At 38.3% G+C, this 20,112-nt stretch overlaps 1 protein-coding gene across 3 annotated transcripts in view; it reads left to right on the top strand.

The window, feature by feature from the left end:
• The window catches only part of KLHL4 (kelch like family member 4), a 152,601-nt gene that overhangs the window by 61,202 nt on the left and 71,287 nt on the right, over positions 1-20,112 (top strand). The window contains exon 2 of one of the 3 annotated variants that reach the window (XM_081563774.1): positions 9,352-9,387. The exons of the other annotated variants lie outside the window; for them this stretch is intronic. Within the exon in view, the coding sequence (XP_081419900.1) occupies positions 9,352-9,387 (36 nt within the window). The remainder of the gene's footprint in view (positions 1-9,351; positions 9,388-20,112) is intronic. 3 annotated transcript variants of the gene reach the window in all.

The raw sequence follows: 20,112 nt of genomic DNA, 5'->3' as shown, positions 1-20,112 counted from the left end.
GAAGGCAGAGAGTTGAGAATGGGTTATCATGTACATTTCAGTTTTTTTTTTCTTCTCCATTATCAGTTCAGTTCAGTCACTCAGTCGTGTCCGACTCTTTGCGACCCCATGAATTGCAGCACGCCAGGCCTCTCTGTCCATCACCAACTCCCAGAGTCTACCCAAACCCATGTCCATCGAGTCGGTGATGCCATCCAACCATCTAATCCTCTGTCGTCCCCTTCTCCTCCTGCCCCCAGTCCTACCAAGCATTAGGGTCTTTTCCAATGAGTCAAATCTTCGCATGAGGTGGCCAAAGTATTCAAGTTTCAGCTTCAACATCAGTCCTTCCAATGAACACCCAGGACTGATCTCTTTTAGGATGGATTGATTGGATCTCCTTGCAGTCCAAGGGACTCTCAAAACTCTTCTCCAACACCACAGATCAAAAGCATCAATTCTGCGGTGCTCAGCTTTCTTCACCGTCCAACACTCACATCCATACATGACCACTGGAAAAACCATAGCCTTGACTAGATGGACTTTTGTTGGCAAAGTAATGTCTGCTTTTAAATATGCTATCTAGTTTGGCCATAAGCTTCCTTCCAAGGAGTAAGTGTCTTTGAATTTCATGGCTGCAATCACCATCAGCAGTGATTTTGGAACCCAAAAAAATAAAGTCTGACACTGTTTCCACTGTTTCCCCATCTACTTCCCATGAAGTGATGGGACCAGATGCCATGATCTTAGTTTTCTGAACGTTGAGCTTTAAGCCAACTTTTTCACTCTCCTCTTTCACTTTCATCAAGAGGCTCTTTAGTTCTTCTTCACTTTCTGCCATAAGGGTGGTGTCATCCGCATATCTGAGGTTATTGATATTTCTCCTGGCAATCTTGATTCCAGCTTGTGTTTCTTCCAGCCCAGCGTTTCTCATGATGTACTCTGCATAGAAGTTCAATAAGCAGGGTGACAATATACAGCCTTGACGTACTCCTTTTCCTATTTGGAACCAGTCTGTTGTTCCATGTCCAGTTCTAACTGCTGCTTCCTGACCTGCATACAGGTTTTTCAAGAGACAGATCAGATGGTCTGGTATTCCCGTCTCTTTCAGAATTTTCCACAGTTTATTGTGATCCACACAGTCAAAGGCTTTGGCATAGTCAATAAAGCAGAAATAGATGTTTTTCTGGAACTCTCTTGCTTTTTCGATGATCCAGCGGATATTGGCAATTTGATCTCTAGTTCCTCTGCTTTTTCTAAAACCAGCTTGAACATCTGGAAGTTCACAGTTCACGTATTGGAAGCCTGGCTTGTAGAATTTTGAGCATTACTTTACTAGCGTGTGAGATGAGTGCGATTGTGCAGTAGTTTGAGCATTCTTTGGCATTGCCTTTCTTTGGGACTGGAACAAAAACTGACCTTTTCCAGTCCTGTGGCCACTGCTGAGTTTTCCAAATTTGCTGGCATATCGAGTGCAGCACTTTCACAGCATCATCTTTCAGGATTTGAAATAGCTCAACTGGAATTCCATCACCTCCACTAGCTTTGTTCGTAGTGGTGCTTTCTAAGGCCCACTTGACTTCACATTCCAGGATGTCTGGCTCTAGGTGAGTGATCACACCATCGTGATTATTTGGGTCGTGAAGATCTTTTTTGTACAGTTCTTCTGTGTATTCTTGCCACCTCTTCTTAATATCTTCTGTTTCTGTTAGGTCCATACCATTTCTGTCCTTTATCGAGCCTATCTTTGCATGAAATGTTCCTTTGGTATCTCTAATTTTCTTGAAGAGATCTCTAGTCTTCCCTAATCTGTTGTTTTGCTCTATTTCTTTGCCCTGATTGCTGAGGAAGGCTTTCTTATCTCTCCTTGCTATTCTTTGGAACTCTGCATTCAGATGGGAATATCTTTCCTTTTCTCCTTTGCTTTTGCTTCTCTTCTCTTCCCAGCTATCTGTAAGGCCTCCTCAGACAGCCATTTTGCTTTTTTGCATTTCTTTTCCATGTGGATTGTCTTTATCCCTGTCTCCTGTACAATGTCACAAACCTCTGTCCATATTTCATCAGGCACTCTGTCTATCTCTGTTATATTAGCATAGTAAAAAAAAAAAATTACTATCAGCAGTCCTTGGAAAACCATATTAAAACAATAAATAAGCAAACATTTTAATACCATATTAAAAACTGGTTTGGAGACTGTATACTTTCCTTGTCTCACCCATTGTTCTCATTAGGAAATCCAAAGCTATAGCAGTTGCTACGTAAAGCTTTCAGTTCAGTTCAGTCACTCAGTCGTGTCTGACACTTTGCTACCCCATGGACTGCAGCACGCCAGGCCTCCCTATCCATCACCAACTCCCAGAGTTTACTCTATCTCATGTCCATTGAGTCGATGATGCCATCCAACCATCTCATCCTCTGTCATCCCCTTCTCCTCCCGCCTTCAATCTTTCCTAGCATCAGGGTCTTTTGCAGTGAGGCAGTCCTTCACATCAGGTGGCCAAAGTATTGGAGTTTCAGCTTCAACATCAGTCCTTCCAATGAACACCCATGACTGATCTCCTTTAGGATGGACTGGTTGGATCTCCTTGCAATCCAAGGGATTCTTAAGAGTCTCCTCCAACACCACAGCTCAAAAGCATCAATTCTTCAGCACTCAGCTTTCTTTATAGTCCCACTCCCACATCCATACATGACTACTGGAAAAACCATAGCTTTGACTAGACGGACCTTTGTTGCAGAGTAATGTCTCTGCTTTATAATATGCTGTCTACACTGATCATAGCTTTTCTTCCAAAAAGCAAGTTTTTCACCAGCCTGAAACTTAACACATCAATCTTGACATCAAGGGGACTGTCATTTATGTATAGACTGTGTGTATGTCTCATAAATTTGGTTTATAAATCTCTTTCACATAGCGTTTTGTTCAGCATAGTGTTACCAAAAAAAAAAAAAGAAGAAGAAGAAAGATAGAAGAATTAGATTCTCTCCAGTTAACTAACTTTTCCTCAAATAAAATACACCAAACAGAACATTAGCTTTTCTTCATCCTGCTGTTGTTTAAGTCACAATTCTATATTTTCTTTCTTGACTTTGTTGCATTTCATTAAATTTGTGAATGTCCGCCCCATCTGTGTCTGCCATATCCACATCTCCCCAGCCAAAATGAGCAAGTGAGTCCTAATAAGCTGCTACTTTCGCCCCCTCATGTCTGGGCAGAGAACAGACACGTGGGGGCAGCCTACAAGGAGAGGCAGGGCCAAAGCCAAAGCACAAAACCAGGGGCTATGTAGGCAAAGGAAAGAAGAGGAAATTACTTCTGAAGCCAAAGATTTGTGGGGATTAAATCCCCACAATTAGCCTGAGACTGTGAACTTTTGGGGCAGTTATAGAATTTGGAAGCAAGTACAAACTGGACTAAGGCCAGATTTGAGTATGAGCTGATCCCACATTGCTCACAAGTCTTTAAGCAATCTTATTAGAAATATTGGAGGACTTTCTGAGCAGGCAGATTTACTGGAGCTCACTGTCTGGAAGGGTCAACAGAGAAATCATGAGGGCATTCTTCTGCTAACACTCTCTACATATTTTTCTCTTTTTTGTCCTTTTCATATTGCTCTAATGTTTTTCTTTATTATTCTTTTAATTTTTATTTTTATAACAAACTTTTTTTAAAGCATCTTAGTTTTTATTTTATGTTATTTTCTTATTTTTATAATTCAGTCGCTCAGTCGTGTCCGACTCCTTGCAACCCCAAGAATCGCAGCATGCCAGGCCTCCCTGTCCATCACCAACTCCCGGAGTTTACCCAAACCCGTGTCCGTCGAGTCGGTGATGCCATCCAACCATCTCATCCTCTGTCGTCCCCTTCTCCTCCTGCCCCCAATCCTACCCAGCATTAGGGTCTTTTCCAATGAGTCAACTCTTCGCATGAGGTGGCCAAAGTACTGGAGTTTCAGCTTCAACATCAGTCCTTCCAATGAACACCCAGGACTGTTCCCCTTTAGGATGAACTGGTTGGATCTCCTTGCAGTCCAAGGGACTCTCAAGAGTCTTCTCCAACACCCCAGGTCAAAAGCATCAATTCTTTGGCGCTCAGCTTTCTTCACCGTCCAACTCTCACATCCATACATGACCGCTAGAAAAACCATAGCCTTGACTAGATGGACTTTTGTTGGCAAAGTAATGTCTCTGCTTTTAAATATGCTATCTAGGTTGGCCATAACCTTCCTTCCAAGGAGTAAGCATCTTTTAATTTCATGGCTGCAATCACCATCAGCAGTGATTTTGGAGCCCCCCAAAATAAAATCTGACACTGTGACCACTGTTTTCCCATCTATTTCCCATGAAGTGATGGGACCAGATGCCATGATCTTAGTTTTCTGAACGTTGAGCTTTAAGCCAACTTTTTCACTCTCCTCTTTCACTTTCATCAAGAGGCTCTTTAGCTCTTCTTCATTCTCTGCCATAAGGGTGGTGTCATCCGCATATCTGAGGTTATTGATATTTCTCCCGGCAATCTTGTTTCCAGCTTGTGTGTCTTCCAAATAGGAAAAGGAATACGTCAAGGCTGTATATTGTCTCCCTGCTTATTTAACTTATATACAGAGTATATCATGAGAAACCCTGGGCTGGAAGAAACACATTTTTCTAGTACTATTCATAACTATTGCATGTTCCCAATGTTTTTGATTTTCTATTTTGCCAGGCTAGTTTTTAGTATTCATTTTCCGTTATGCATTTGACTATTGGCTTGAATGTGCTCTTCTTTTTCCATTCCCGTTTTTCTCCATTTTCCCCTTTTATATTTTTCCCTTCCTCTTTGTAAGGACGTGAGTTTCTTTGGGTGTTCTGGGATGTTGAGTGTTATTTCCACCATTTGTCTTGGGGCTTTGTTTTCTGCTCTGTATGGCCTGTGAAGTCTTGATGCTACAGTAAGGAGTCAGACATGAATCCCCACCCCCAGATAGGAGACCCAAGTCCAGGACTTTGGATCACCAGAGAAATTCCAACCTGATGGAACGTTAAGTGGAAAAATCTGTCCCAAAGTCCTCTATCTCAGCACTAAGATCAAACCTCAGCCAAAGGCCAGCAAGCCCCAGTCCCAGACATTTCACACCAGACCTTCAGCAAAACAGGAACACAGTCCCACGCATTAGCACATAGGCTGTCCAAAGCCATACCAAGCCCATAGATACCAGAAAACACACTATTGGACCTGGCACTTCCCTTCAGAGGAACAAGATCCAGTTCTATCCACCAGAAGACAGGCATGAGTCCCCTAAACCAGGAAACCTTCACAAGGCACTGATCCAAACCCACTCACAAGGGGGCAGACTCCACAATTAAGAGGAACAATGACCTTCCAGACTGCAGAAAGGAGATCCCAAACACAGTAAATTAAATAAAATGAAAAGAAAGATAAACATGCACCAGATGAAGGAACATGATAAAAACTCACGAGACCAAACAAATGAAGAAAAAAATAGGAAGTCTACCCGAAAAGGAACTCAGAATAACGATAGTAAAGATGATCCAAAATCTTGGGAATAAGATAGATGCACAGATAAATAGACTGGAGGCATGGATTGAGAAGATACAAGAAATGTTTAACAAGGACCTGGAAGGAATAAAGAATAGACAATCCAATGAGCAACACAATATCTGAGATTAAAAATACATTAGAGGGAACCAATTGCAGAATAACTGAGGCAGAACAAATAAGTGAGCTGGAGGATAGAATGGTGGAAATAACTGAAGAAGAGTAGAATAAAGAGATAAAGAATAAAAAGAAGCAGGGTCAATCTCAGAGACCTCTGGGACAAAATTAAGTGTGTCAACATTCAAATTATAGGGGTCCTAGAAGAAGAAGAGAAAAAGAAAGAATATGAGAAAATATTTGAAGAGATTATATTCAAAAACTTATCTAACATGGGAAAGGAAATATCCATCCAAGTCCAGAGAGTCCCACATAGGATAAAGTCTAGGATAAACACGTTAAGAGACATAGCAATCAAAATAATGAAAATTAAGCACAAAGAACAAATATTAAAAGCAGCAAGGCAAAAGCAACAAATAATATACCTATATAGTTACCATTGAATCCCCATAATGCTACTGGCTGAATTTTCAAGAGAAACTCTGCAGGCCAGAAGGGAGAGGTGAAATGTACTTAAAGTGTTGAAAAGAAAAAAAAAAAAAAACTACAAAGAAGAATACTCTATCCAGCAAGGGTCTCATTCAGATTCAAAGGAGAAATCAAAAGCTTAACAGATGAGCAAAAGTGAAGAGAATTCAGCACCACCAAATCAGCTTTACAACAAATACTAAAGGAACTTTTCTAGGCAGGACACAAAAGTAAAGTTAAAAAATAGATAAACTAATATAAAATAAAAAAAAAGAAAAAAGAAAGAAAAAAGAAAAAGACATACAAAAGCAAACCCAAAATAATAGAGGAAGTGGTAATAGTATCATCCATATCAATAATTACCTTAAATGTAAATGGTTTAAGTGTTCCAACCAAAAGACATAGATTACTTGAATGGATACAAAAGCAAGAATGTGCTGTCTATAAGAGACCCACCTCATACCTAAGGACATATACATACTGAAACTGAGAAGCTGAAAAAAAGATATTCCATGCAAATGAAAAGCAAAAGATAGCAGGAATAGCAGTACTCATATCTGAAAAAAACAGACTTTAAAATAAAGACCATTAAAGAGACAAGGAAGGACACAACATAATGATTAAGGTATCAATCCAATAAGACATAGCAATTATAAATCTATATGCACCCAACATAGGAGTAACTCAAAACATGAGACAAATGCTAACAGCAATTAAAGGAAGAGTCGACAGTAACATATGAGAGTGGGGGAACTTAACACCCAACTCACAACAATGGACGAATGACCCAGACAGAAAATTAATCAGGAAACAAAAGCTAGAAACAATACATTGGACCAATTAGACCTAATTGATATCTACAGGGCATTTCATCCAGAAAGAGTAGATTTCAGGTTTTCTCAAGTGCATATGGAACATTCTCCAAGATAGATCACATCTTGGGTCACAAATCAAGCCTTGGTTAATTTTTAAAAATCGAAATCATTTCAACCATCCTTTCTGACCACAATGCTATAATATTAGATGCCAATTACAGTGAAATTACTATAAAAAGCACAAGCACATGCAGGCTAAACAATACACTTCTGAATAACCAAAAGGTCACTAAAAAAATTAAAGAGGGAATAAAAAATACCTAGAAGCAAATGACAATGAAAACAGGACAACTCAAAACCTATAGGATGCAGTAAAAGCAGTTCTAAGCAGGAAGTTTATAGCCATATAAGCCTACCTAAAGAAGCAAGCGAAACATCAAATGAACAACGTAACTCTACACCTAAAGCAACAAGAAAAAAAACCAAAGAAACCCCAAAGATACTAGAAGGGAAAAATATAAAAATCAGAGCAGAAATAAATGAAAAAGAAATGAAGGAGACAATAGCAAAGATGAATAAAAACTGGTTCTTTGAGAAGATAAACAAAGTTGACAAACTGTTAGCCAGACTCATCAAGAAAAAAAAACAACAATAAAGACTCAAATCAGTATAATTAAATATGAAAAGGGAAAACTTACAACACACAATGTAGAAATACAAAGGTTGACAAGAGATTACTGCAAGCAACTACATGTCAATAAAATGGACAACCTGGGTAAAAATTGGCAAATTCTCAGAAAAATATAACTTTCCAAAACTGAACCTGGAAGAAATAGAAAACATGAGGAAACCAATCGCAAGCAAGGAAATCAAAAAGTTTTCCAACAGACAAAAGACCAGAGCCAGATGGCTTCATAGGCAAAATCTACCAAAAGTTTAGACAAGAGCTAACCCTTACCTATCCTGCTCAAAATATTCCAGAAAATTGCCAATGAATGAAAGCTCCCAAACTCATTCAACAAAGCCACTGTCACCCTGATACAAAAAACAAACAAAGGTGCCACAAAAAGAGAAAATTACAGGCCAGTATCACTGATGAACATAGATACAAAAAGTCTTCAACAAAATTCTAGCAAACAGAATCCAATAACACATTAAATTGATCACACATTATGATCAACTGAGCTTTATCCCAGGGTGCAAGGATTCTTCAATGTATGCAAGTCAATCAATGTGATACACCATAGTAACTAACTGAAAGACAAAAACCATATAATCATCTCAATAGATGCAGAGAAAGCTTTAGAGAAAATTCAACACCCATTTATGATAAAGAATCTCCAGACAGTCGGCATGGGAGGAATATCTACTGTGCTGTGCTTAGTTGCTCAGTCATGTCCAACTCTTTGTGACTCCATGGACTGTAGCCAGCCAGGCTCTTCTGTCCCTGGTAATTCTCCAGGGAAGAATACTGGAGTGGGTTGCCATGCCTTCCTCCAGGTAGAAGGAACATAGCTCAATGTAATTAAGGGCATATATAACAAACCCACAGCAAACATTATCCTTGATGGTGAAAAAATGAAATCATTTTCTCTAAGATCAGACAAGACAAGGGTGCCCACTCTCACCAAGATTATTCAACATAGTCTCAGAAGCCCTAACCACAGCAATCAGAGAAGAAGAAAAAAATAATAAAATGAATTGAGATTAGAAAAGAAGTAAAACTCACTCTTTGCAGATGACATGAAACTACACACAGAAAACTCTAAAGATGCCACCAGAAAATTAATAGAGCTATGCTGGTCTTTAGTACAGACTGGAACCTGGTGGACTGGAGTTGATGAAAAGAAAGAGAGAAAAAGAGAGAGAGAGCAGTATCTCTCAGGTTATGTGGAAAACCAATAAAGCCCACGCACAGCACTTGTACCACTCAGGGCACAGGGCATCCTCTCAAGGAGGTCTTGAAAGTCCGGGTGAGAGAGTGAGCTCGGCAGGTTTCCACGCTGCGGAGAGAATGAAGACAGAAAGAAGGACGTGGGGGACCCAAGTCTCTAGCAGAGCAAGGGTATCTTATTAGCAGAAATGCAGTCTTATATATCTTTAGTAAAATGATTACTTAGCCATTACAAAGGATGAAACTCCATCACTTGCAACAAAATGGATAGTCTAATACATACAAGGTCACTGACGCTGAGAAGAGTCACTGAAGGGAGTTACTGAAAGGAATCCAAGCAGGTACCCTTTCCCATGATTTCAGTCCTGAGAACTGCATGCAGCTCTACTCGTTCCCGGAATAGGAACTGATAAGGAACAGAGAATCTTTGAGAAATGACACACAAAGGAAGAAAAATGCAACATATTGGATTCCTTAAAGTTGTACGTCCCTTGACTGTTCCCCCTTTTTTATTTTTTCATAATTGGAGGCGACTATAGATACTTCAGTGAAAAAGATCCTGACCAAATGAGTTTGTTTAGTTTGATCAATCTTAGTTGAAAAGCATTGGTATACTAAGCATATAACCACTAGGACAATTATTAGCATTACAATTTCAGATCCAATACTATGTATAATGCTTTGCAACCATCCTCGAGGGTCCAGCCCGGATAGTTGATCAGCTAGTTGCTCGGCTAAGGTTTCTAGATTATGGGAAGAAGGTAGACTTTTAGAGAAGGCTTCAAAGATTTCTTTTGCTAATAATTGTACATTTAAAGAAGCATTATCATGTAAATGAAATTTGATTTGTTCCCAATTGTAGGCAGTGTAGTTGAACCGAATAGGGGTAATACAAAATTGAGTAGAATTCCAATCACATTTTAGCAAAGCCTGTTTTTGTAAATCTGTTAATTCATCGCTGACCCATTGGAGGGCTATTTTTATTTCCTGTATTTCATCTTGAACTTCTTCATTTATCTGAACCTGAATGGTCCACATAGTATGAGCATCTTTAGTCCAATTTTGGATAAAATTGTGTGTTTGAATTGAGGTTTGTAAAGCAATGCTGGCAACAGTAGCAGTAGTGCAAATGGCTATTAATCTCAAAATGCCATGAATTAGCCATCCAATGAATCATTTAGATCGTCAGAATAATTTAGTAAGTAACCGGGAAGCAAGTCCTGCCATGGGACCTTCTTCCCAGGGTCATTGGAGATCTACTGGCAACCATAGGTTATGTCAAGATCGAAGAATCAGAAGGGATTCCTTTTTTATAGACATGGAGGAGTTAAGACAAGTATATAGCTTGCAATTTATACAAGTTATAGAACGTAAAGTCTTATTAAATTGCAAGTTTCCTATAGCTACAACAAAAGGAAGGGGAACAGAAGCTTGTATAAAATATGACTGATTATAATGAAAGGAATAATGACTCGAATTGCAACTAGTTCCTGTGAAATACCCAGTCCAAGTTACAAGTTCTTTGGTGCTCACAGCAAGCTTCCAAATGTCCCATTGTTCAGGCTCAATCAGTTTATTGAGTATGATTCAAGGGCCAGGAGGTGCCGTTCCACCGTCAAGCCAGCCAAGAAGTCCTTTGTCCTGGTAATATTCCATTGTAATATTGGTAATCTTCCATGCTACTTGAGTAGCATAATCACATATAGTGCTGTTAATATCATCTGTACAGTCAGATAACCACATACCATGGGGTCCCCAATCGACAATGGTGTAATTGGCCACATTTATTTTCCTGATTTGGCTTGACACCTGTCTCAATGAACAGGAATACACTTAAAGTTCTTATAAGTAAACCCTTTGCATAATGTTTTTTTGTCCTTTCTCTAGAGTTTCAGTAGTGTTGACATGGTTCTCATAAAAAGAAAGGGCAGTAAATAACCCAAGCAATGTCTGAAAGTCCTTTTTGGAGACACGATGAAAGCCCAAGTTTATCGGCTAGCGTTTATGCGTAATTCTGTTGTGCCCATGCATAAAGGAAGGATTTCATAACCTAGAGAAATATGAATTAGTCTCCTTTCTTCCTCAGGGTGGGAGGACCCCTCCAGGCTCCAAGGAGGAGGCATATGTATTGAGTTATTGGTAGATACGATTGGTCCTCTTTCTGTTCATTCTACAACCTGCAGTAAAGGGGGGTTGGGTATATAAGCCCAGTAAGTATGATTAATTAATTCAGCTTGAGCAGGGAAGCAAAAGCAAGCAAAGCAAGCATAGCAACAAAAATATTTTCCGAATTCCGAGGCATTCCCTGTTGAGAAACCTGATTTTCAGCTTGATTAGTAAGAGTTTTTATCTGTCCCCAAGTAGGGAGATCATAAGGTCGATGACGTCGAGTGTGGCGTTTCTTGGAAATTTTTAAAGCCACCATGGCTTGTACTGGAATCTCCTCCTCCTGGGGATTTTGCTGTTTCTTCTCTATCTTGAATGCTGGTGGCTCCCTTGGAGCGGATATTTCAAAGAGGAAGCCAAGTGAGTTCATTGGATCCATCTGTAGAAATAGAAGTATAGCTCTTTACCTGTAAGATTAATTTCCCAGACTTCCATTGATTGGTTAACCCGTTTTGATACCAAATAATCAAAGGAAGAGAGGCATCCTGTGACTCCTCGAAATGTTTTTCTGCTCTTGTTAAGATATCTCCTTGCTGTAAGTTTAAAAAAATTAAAACAAATAAAGCTGTATCAACAATAGTTATAGGTTTAGAGAATAGCTTACGTTGGAATCTAGTAAAGTCTGTTTTAGATAAGGAAGATAGTAGTGTTCCAGTGTATTCCCCCTTTTTAAATTTTTTTTATTTGTAGTTTCAGTGTGTGATGTGCTCATTCGATTATAACTTTTGTTGTGGATTATAAGGAATACTTGTAACATGTTTAATATAAAATGACTGTAAAATTGTTTGACATGTTTAGAAATACAGGCAGGGCCATTGTCTGTTTTTATAGAACTATGAGTTCCCATTATAGCAAAATAAGTTAATAGATGAGTTATTATGTGTTGTGTAGCTTCACCTGGAAGAGGTGTGGCCCAGATAAAAGAAGAGTTTGTGTCAATACAGACATGTAAGATAGAAGATGGAGAGAGTTCAGGTCAATAAATCACATCCATTTGCCATAATTCATTGGGTTGTAATCCTCGAGGATTGGTATCTTGTGTAATGAATGGGTTGAAGGTGTAAGGGTTTACAAGTAGAGCAATTATTAATGATTTATTTAGCTTGACGGTATGGAATTTTCCATATTTGGTGTAAGGAGCCAGCATTATTGTGTAATAAAGCATGTTGTTCTTTGGGAGTAGCAAAAGAAACAAGTTTATCAGCTTGTTCATTACCATAGGTCATAGGGCCGGGAAGGCAGGAATGTGTTTGAATATGAGTAATATAAATAGGAGAAGTGTGTTTTCTAATAATAGATTGTAGTTCAAAAAAAGTTGTTGAATAACAGGTTGATTGGAGTTTATAGTGGAGGTTTCTATATTTTATAATACAAAAACTGAATATAAGGGATCAGAGACTATATTAATGGAGTAAAGATGTAAGTAAATAACTTGAATGAGAGCATATAGTTTGTTTTGTTGAGTAGAATGAAATTTAGTATAAAAAATTTTATATTCTTTGAGAGACCAGAATGAGGCTTTGGCATTTTTGGTTCCATCTATATAGAAAACATCGTCTTGAGGTATAGGTTGTGAGCTGACGATGTGGGAGATAATAAATTTAGTATTTTTGAAGAAATTCTGGAGTTTGTTAGAAGGATAATGAAATGAAATTTCTCCAAAATATTTCAGAAAGGCTATTTGGAAATCAGTAGAAGTTTGCAATGCATTCTCAAATTGAGATTTATTAATAGGTATAACAGTTTTATGAGGATCGGAGCCAGTCTTAGTTCTATTTCTTCCATTGATAACAATTAAAGTGATTAAATCAAGATAGGGTGTAAATGATTTTGTCCCTCTAAAATGGGTATAGATCCATTCTTTGGGTGTTTTAGTTGGGCAAGAAGTCCTATGGGGGAATGAAGAGAGGGGAGTATAAATAATTTTAGAGGTAAATCAAGTCTAATACGTGTAAGAAATTGCTGTTACAATGTATTTTGTATTAAACAGAGTTCTTCTTGTGCCTCTTGTGAAAATGAATGAGGGGTATTTAAATCGGGATCTCCTTTCAAAGTATTAAATAAATTAGTCAGTTGATAATTAGCAGTGTCTGAGGAAGATCTAATCCAATTTATATCCCCTAAAATTTTTTGAAAATCTTTTAAGGTTGATAATTTATCAGTATGAATCTGTGTTAGTTGGGGACTAATATGTTGTTTATTAATAATAAATCCTAAGTAATGATAAGGTGTAGGGGTCTGAATTTTTTCAGGTGCAATAATTAATCCAGAGTCTTTCAAGCATTGTTGGGCTATATTGAACATGTGTTGAGTTTCCAAAACAGATGGATCTGAGAACAATATATCATCTAGACAATGAATAACAAGAAAGTCAGGAAATTGTTTTCTTATAGGTTCAAGTGCTTTGGTTATATAATATTGACGTATGGTAGGAGAATTCATCATTTCTTGAGGTAATATAGTCCATTGGTATCGCTTATGAGGCCCAGTGTAATTAGGATAAGGAAGAGAGAAAGCAAATCTCTCTTGGTCTAGAGGATGTAAAGGTATATTAAAAAAAGCAATCCTGTAAATCTATAATAATAATATGCCAGTTTTGAGGAATGGTAGTATGTGATGGGATTCCCGGTTGTAATGCATCTATAGGTTTCATAGATGTGTTAACTTTTTTAAGGTCTGTTAAGAGACGACAATTGCCAGATTTCTTTCTTTTCTTTTCTTTTTTTTTTTAACAAAAATGGGAGAGTTCTAAGGGGAATACGATTTCTCAATATGTTTTAATTCCAATTGTGTATCTATAAGTTCTTTAGTAGTGTGTAATTTCTCTATTGTAAGGGACCATTGCTCTGTCCAAGTAGGTTTGTCATTTTTCCAAGTTATTTTAATAATTGTTTTGTTTGTTAAATTGAGCAGTGGCCCATAAGAAAAATGTGGAATGTATATTTGAGTTTGCCATTGTATAAGTAAATCTCTTCCTATTAGATTAAGGGGTGCATCTATTATATAAGGTTGTAATGTAGCAGGCTGGCCTTCTGGTCCCTCATAAGGATAAATTTGAATTCTTTGATAAACTTCTTGTATTTTGGTTTGAGAAACTCTTGTAATTTGGCAAGAAATTTTCTGTATAGGCCAAGATTTAGGCCATAAGTGTTTGGAAATAATAGTGATGTCAGATCCAGTATTGAGGAGACCAGAAAGTCTTTTATCATTAATTTTTTAATTTACATTTGGTCAGGCATATTCAGATACCAATGATGCCCATAAGGATTTTTTTTGATCTGTATTATTTGATCCATCTGTTTGTATATCATGAGAGGAGTTAGTAGCTGCTGCTGCTGCTGCTAAGTCGCTTCAGTCGTGTCCGACTCTGTGCGATCCCATGGACGGCAGCCCACCAGGCTCTGCCGTCCCTAGGATTCTCCAGGCAAGAATACTGGAGTGGGTTGCCATTTCCTTCTCCAGTGCATGAAAGGGAAAAGTGAAAGTGAAGTTGCTCAGTCATGTCTGACTCTTAGCGACCCCATGGACTGTAGCCTACCAGGCTCCTCCATCCATGGGATTTTCCAGGCAAGAGTACTGGAGTAGGGTGCCATTGCCTTCTCCGGAGTTAGTAGCAGTATAAGGTAAAAGAAGTAATTGGGCAATTTTATCGCCTTTTTTAAAATTTCCATAGTATCTGAGATTACATCATAATTTGAATTTCTCCCTTATAATCTGAATCAATTATTCCAGAGTGAACAGTAATTCCCTTAGAAATCAAGCTAGATTGGCCAAGTAAAAAGCCGAAAGTTTGTGGAGGTAGGGGTCCAAAAAGTCCAGTAGGTATTCTAGAAGGGATTGCTTGAGGGAAAAGGAGAAAATCATTTAGGGCTGATATATTGATGGCAGTATTGCTGGATGTTGAGGAGTTGAGGGAAAAGATGGTGTTTGCCCCAGGTTTTTGTTGAAGGGGACCCGGGGAGTCCCCTGTTTGAAGTTTCCCAAAATAAGTTTTCCTTCAACATAATATTTAGATTGGCAATCTTTAGCCCAATGCATCCCTCTACAGCAGAAAGGACAAAGTTTTGTAAACCTTTTTTTTTTTAATTTTTTCTGTATATTTCTTAGGGCAATCTTTATATATATATATATATATATATATATATATATATAGGTTTTATCCCCACATGCAAAATATCCTTCATTTCTCTTTTTAAAAGTAGCAGCCTTTGTTTCAGCTAACATTTGTATTTTCTGTATCTCAGACCCTTGATTGTGGCAAGCCTTCAAATAATCAACAACAGTCCCAGTCTCATGTATTGGAGTGATAGCCCTTTGACATTCTTGATTTGCATTCTCACATGCAAGCAGTTTTCCTAGTTGTATTTTGGCTTCTTCTCCAATCACACTACGAGAAATAGCAGTTTCTAGTCTAGCTAGAAAATCAGCATAGGCTTCATTAGGTACTTGTAATATCTTAGTGTAACTACCTTTAGGTTCTCCTTGAGGAGTAATTTGATCCTAGGCTTCAAGGGCAACTTCTTTCAATTGTTCATGCAATAAAGTAGGGCATTGTACTTGAGATTCTATTGCCTCAAATTGTCCTGTACCAGTTAACATTTCTAGTACAGCCACTATGGAGAACAGTGTGGAGATTCCTTAAAAAACTGGGAATAGAACTGCCATATGACCCAGCAATCCCACTGCTGGGCATATACACCGAGGAAACCAGAATTGAAAGAGACGCGTGTACCCCAATGTTCATCGCAGCACTGTTTACAATAGCCAGGACATGGAAGCAACCTAGATGTCCATCAGCAGATGAATGGATAAGGAAGCTGTGGTACATATACACAATGGAATATTACTCAGCCATTAAAAAAAATACATTTGAACCGGTTCTACTGAGATGGATGAAACTGGAGCCCATTATACAGAGTGAAGTAAGCCAGAAAGAAAAACAACAATACAGTATACTAATGCATATATATGGAATCTGAAAGATGGTAACGATAACCCTATATGCGGGACAGAATGAGAGACACAGATGCATGGAACAATTTTATGGACTCTGAGGGAGAAGGTGAGGGTGGGACGTTCTGGGAGAATGGCATTGAGACATGTGTATTGTCATATGTGAAACAGAGCACCATTCCATGTTCGATGCATGTGACAAGGGCTCGGGGCCGGGGCAGTGGGATGATCCAGAGGGATGGGAGGGGGAGGGAGGTGGGTGGGGGGTTCGGGAAGGGGAACACATGTAAACCCATGGCTGATTCTTGTCAATGTATGGCAAAAACTATTACAATATTGTAAAGTAATTAGCCCCCAAGTAAAATAAATAAATTTATAAAAAAAAAAAAAAAAAGAGTGCCACATAAAAAAAAAAAAAAAAAAAGTGATTTGGTTTGCGGAGTGCCAGCTCGAGTATTAAGACTGGCACGATCCCAAGCCACATCTTGAAACTACATAGACCATTGAAGATATTCTCCTGGTTTAAGGAGAGTTAATTCTAGGACCAAAGATAGGTTTCAGTCATTCAAAGCTTTGTGTGCAAAATTTTATTTAAAGTGACAGAACAGAGTAAGTTTCTGTCATAGTTATCAAAAAGGGGGTAGAAAGAGTATTTGTCCCATTAGTTTAAGTGGGACCTTATATATTTTTCAACTAGTTGTTGAGAATAGATAAAAATACCTCAATGTTGTAAAAGTTCTATTAAGTCCTTTCCCAAGACATACATCCGGAGATAACTTTGGCACAAGATTAGCCAGGAAGAACAGGTTCCAGATAACGTCTCTGGGCAAGATATATTGTTGCTGTGCAATCAGGGATACAAGTCTTGAGATACAAGTTCTCAGGAAAGATTTGTTACAATTATTATCATTAACACAGAGCCTAAGAAAAGCATTTCCATGAGTAAGACATTGTGCTGTGTAATCATTAGTTCTGGACCTAAAGAAAGGTCAGTTTTCCGGCAAGATACATTGTTGCACAGGTCTTAAGGAAAGCATGAGTGAGAATGTTTGCTTCCTCTTTATAGGGCCCTGGACTGTCTGCTTAAGCTTTAACTCTCTCATTTCCTCCTGCTTTTAGGAGAATATGGTTGTCAGGGAAAGGGGTGGATAAATCACTCCATAACTTTTTCCTGTTGGAAAGGGGTGTAGACCCTAAATTGGTGAGGCAATATATTTTCTTTATCCTCATATTGAGGATCTCTGATCCAGGGCCCCCAAATAATAGTTGGAAGAGCCTGTGGCAATCATAGGAGCTTGAATAATCATTTGTAACTTAAATGCCTCAAACCTCTTAGATATAAAATTCATTATGTAGTTACAGATGTAAAAAACAAACAGCAAGAATAAGATAACTACAATTATTACAGTCAAGATAGTTTTCTACCATTTGGAGATAAGCCTCTCTTTGCTGACATGAAACCAAAAGTCCTTGAGCCTTAAATAAATGATGAAGCTAAGTAGAAAAATGGTGGGGCTTTCCAGCCGTTTGTCCCATAACCCTGCACTTACCTGACCTCAATAGGTCCCAGTCACTCCGTCCTGAATACCACGAATTCCAGGTCCCTGTTTCGGGGACCACTTGTTGGTCTTCAGTACAGATCAGAACCTGATGGACCGGAGTCAATGAAAAGAAAGAGAGAGAGAGAGAGCAGTGTCTCTCAGGTTACGTGGAAAACCAATAAAGCCCATGCACAGGGCTTGTACCACTCACAAAGGCACAGGGCATCCTCTCAAAGAGGTCTTGAAAGCCCGGGCAAGAGAGTGAGCTCGGCAGGTTTCCACGCTGCGGAGAGAATGAAGACAGAAAGAAGGACGTGGGGGACCCAAGTCTCTAGCAGAGCAAGGGTATCTTATTAGCAGAAATGCAGTCTTATATATCTTTAGTAAAATGATTACTTAGCCATTACAAAGGATGAAACTCCATCACTTGCAACAAAATGGATAGTCTAATACATACAAGGTCACTGACGCTGAGAAGAGTCACTGAAGGGAGTTACTGAAAGGAATCCAAGCAGGTACCCTTTCCCATGATTTCAGTCCTGAGAACTGCATGCAGCTCTACTCGTTCCCGGAATAGGAACTGATAAGGAACAGAGAATCTTTGAGAAATGACACACAAAGGAAGAAAAATGCAACATACTGGATTCCTTAAAGTTGAACGTCCCCTGACAGAGCTAATCAATGAATATAGTACAGTTGCATGACATAAAATTAATATACACTAGAAATTCCTTGAAGTCATATATAGTAACAATGAAACATCATAAAGAGAAATTAGGGAAACAACTGCATTCACCATTGCAGCAAAATAATAAAATATCTAGGAATAAACTTATCAAAAGAGAGTAATAAACTCTATGCACAAAACTATAACACAGCAGTGAAAGAAATCAAAGATGACACAAACAAATCAAGAGATATACCATGTTCTTAAACTGGAAGAATCGATATTGTAAAATTGACTACACTACCCAAAGCAATCTACAGATTCAATGCAATCCATATCAAATTATGAATGATATTTTTCACAGAAATAGAGTAAAAAAATTCACATTTCTTTTTGGGATAAAGGACACCAAATAACCAAAGTAATCTTGAGAAAGAAAAAAAGGTGCTAGAGGACTCAACCTTCCTGACTTCAGACTATACTACAAAGCTACAGCCATCAAGACAGTGTGGTACTGGCACCAAAACAGAAATATAGACCAATGGAACAATATAGAAAGCCCAGAGATAAACCAACGCACTATGGCTACGTTACCTTTGACAAAGGAGGCAAGAATATACAATGGAGAAAAGACAGCCTCTTTAGCCAGTGGTGCTGGGAAAACTGGACAGATTCATGCAAAATAATGAAGCTAGAGCATCTCCTAATACCGTACACAAAAATAAACTCTAAATGGATTAAAAACTTGAACATAAGGTCAAAAACTGTAAAACTCTTGGAGGAAAACATACCACACTCCTTGATATAAATCAGAGCAAGATCCTCTATGACCCACCTCCTTGATTAATGGAAATAAAAACAAAAATAAACAAATTGGACCTAATTTAACTTAGAAATGTTTGCATAACAAAGTAAAATATAAAGAAGATGAAAGACAACACTTAGAATGGGAGAAAATAATAGCAGAGAAATCAAATAACATAGGGTTAATCTTCAAAATATACAAGCAGCCCATACATCTCAATACCAGAAAAACAAACAGCCCAACAAAAAGTAGTCAGAAAACCTAAACAGACGTTTCTCTGAAGAAGACATAAAAATGGCTAAGAAAAGGTGCTCAACATTGCTCATTATTAGAGACATGCAAGTCAAAACTATAATGAGGCATCACCTCACACTGGTCAGAATGGCCTTCATCAAAAAATCTACCAACAATAAATGCTGGAGAGTATGTGGAGAAAAGGGAACCCTCTTACACTGTTGGTGGGAATATAAATTAATAGAGCCACTATGGAGAACAGTATGGAGATTCCTTAAAAAAACTAGGAATAAAACTACCATATGATCCAACAATCTCACTACTGGGCGTATATCTGGAGGAAACCGTAATTTAAAAAGATGCATGTACTCAAATGTTCATTTCAGCATTACTGACAATAGCTAAGATATATAAGCAACCTAGATGTTCATTGAAAGAAGCAGTGGTACATATATGTAGTGGAATATTACTCAGCCATAAAAATGAATGTATTTGAGTCAGTTATAATGAGGCAGATGAACCTAGTGCCTATTATACAGAATGAAGTAAATCAGAGAGAGAAAAACCAATATCATATATTAATACACATATATAGAACCTAGAAAGATGGTATTGATGAAATTATTTGCAGGGCAGCAATGGAGATGCAGACAGAGAACTGACTTGTGAACATAGTAGGAGAAGAGAGTAGCATGAAGAGAGAGTAGCATTGAAACATATACTTTACCATATGTAAAATAGATAGCTGGTGGGAATTTGCTGTATGACTTAGGGAACTCAAAGCTGATGTTCTGTGACATTATAGAGGGGTGGGATGGGGTGTGAGGTGGGAGAGAGGTTCAAGAGGGAGGGGACATATGGGTACTCATGGCTGATTCATGTTGATGTATGGCAGAAACCAGCCCAATATATAAAGCAATTATCCTCCAATTAA

This window comes from Giraffa tippelskirchi, chromosome X, assembly GCF_054371585.1.
Source record: "Giraffa tippelskirchi isolate mGirTip1 chromosome X, T2T-mGirTip1v1.2.pri, whole genome shotgun sequence".
NCBI lineage: Eukaryota > Metazoa > Chordata > Mammalia > Artiodactyla > Giraffidae > Giraffa > Giraffa tippelskirchi.
This window is presented reverse-complemented; position numbering and strand designations above follow the sequence as displayed.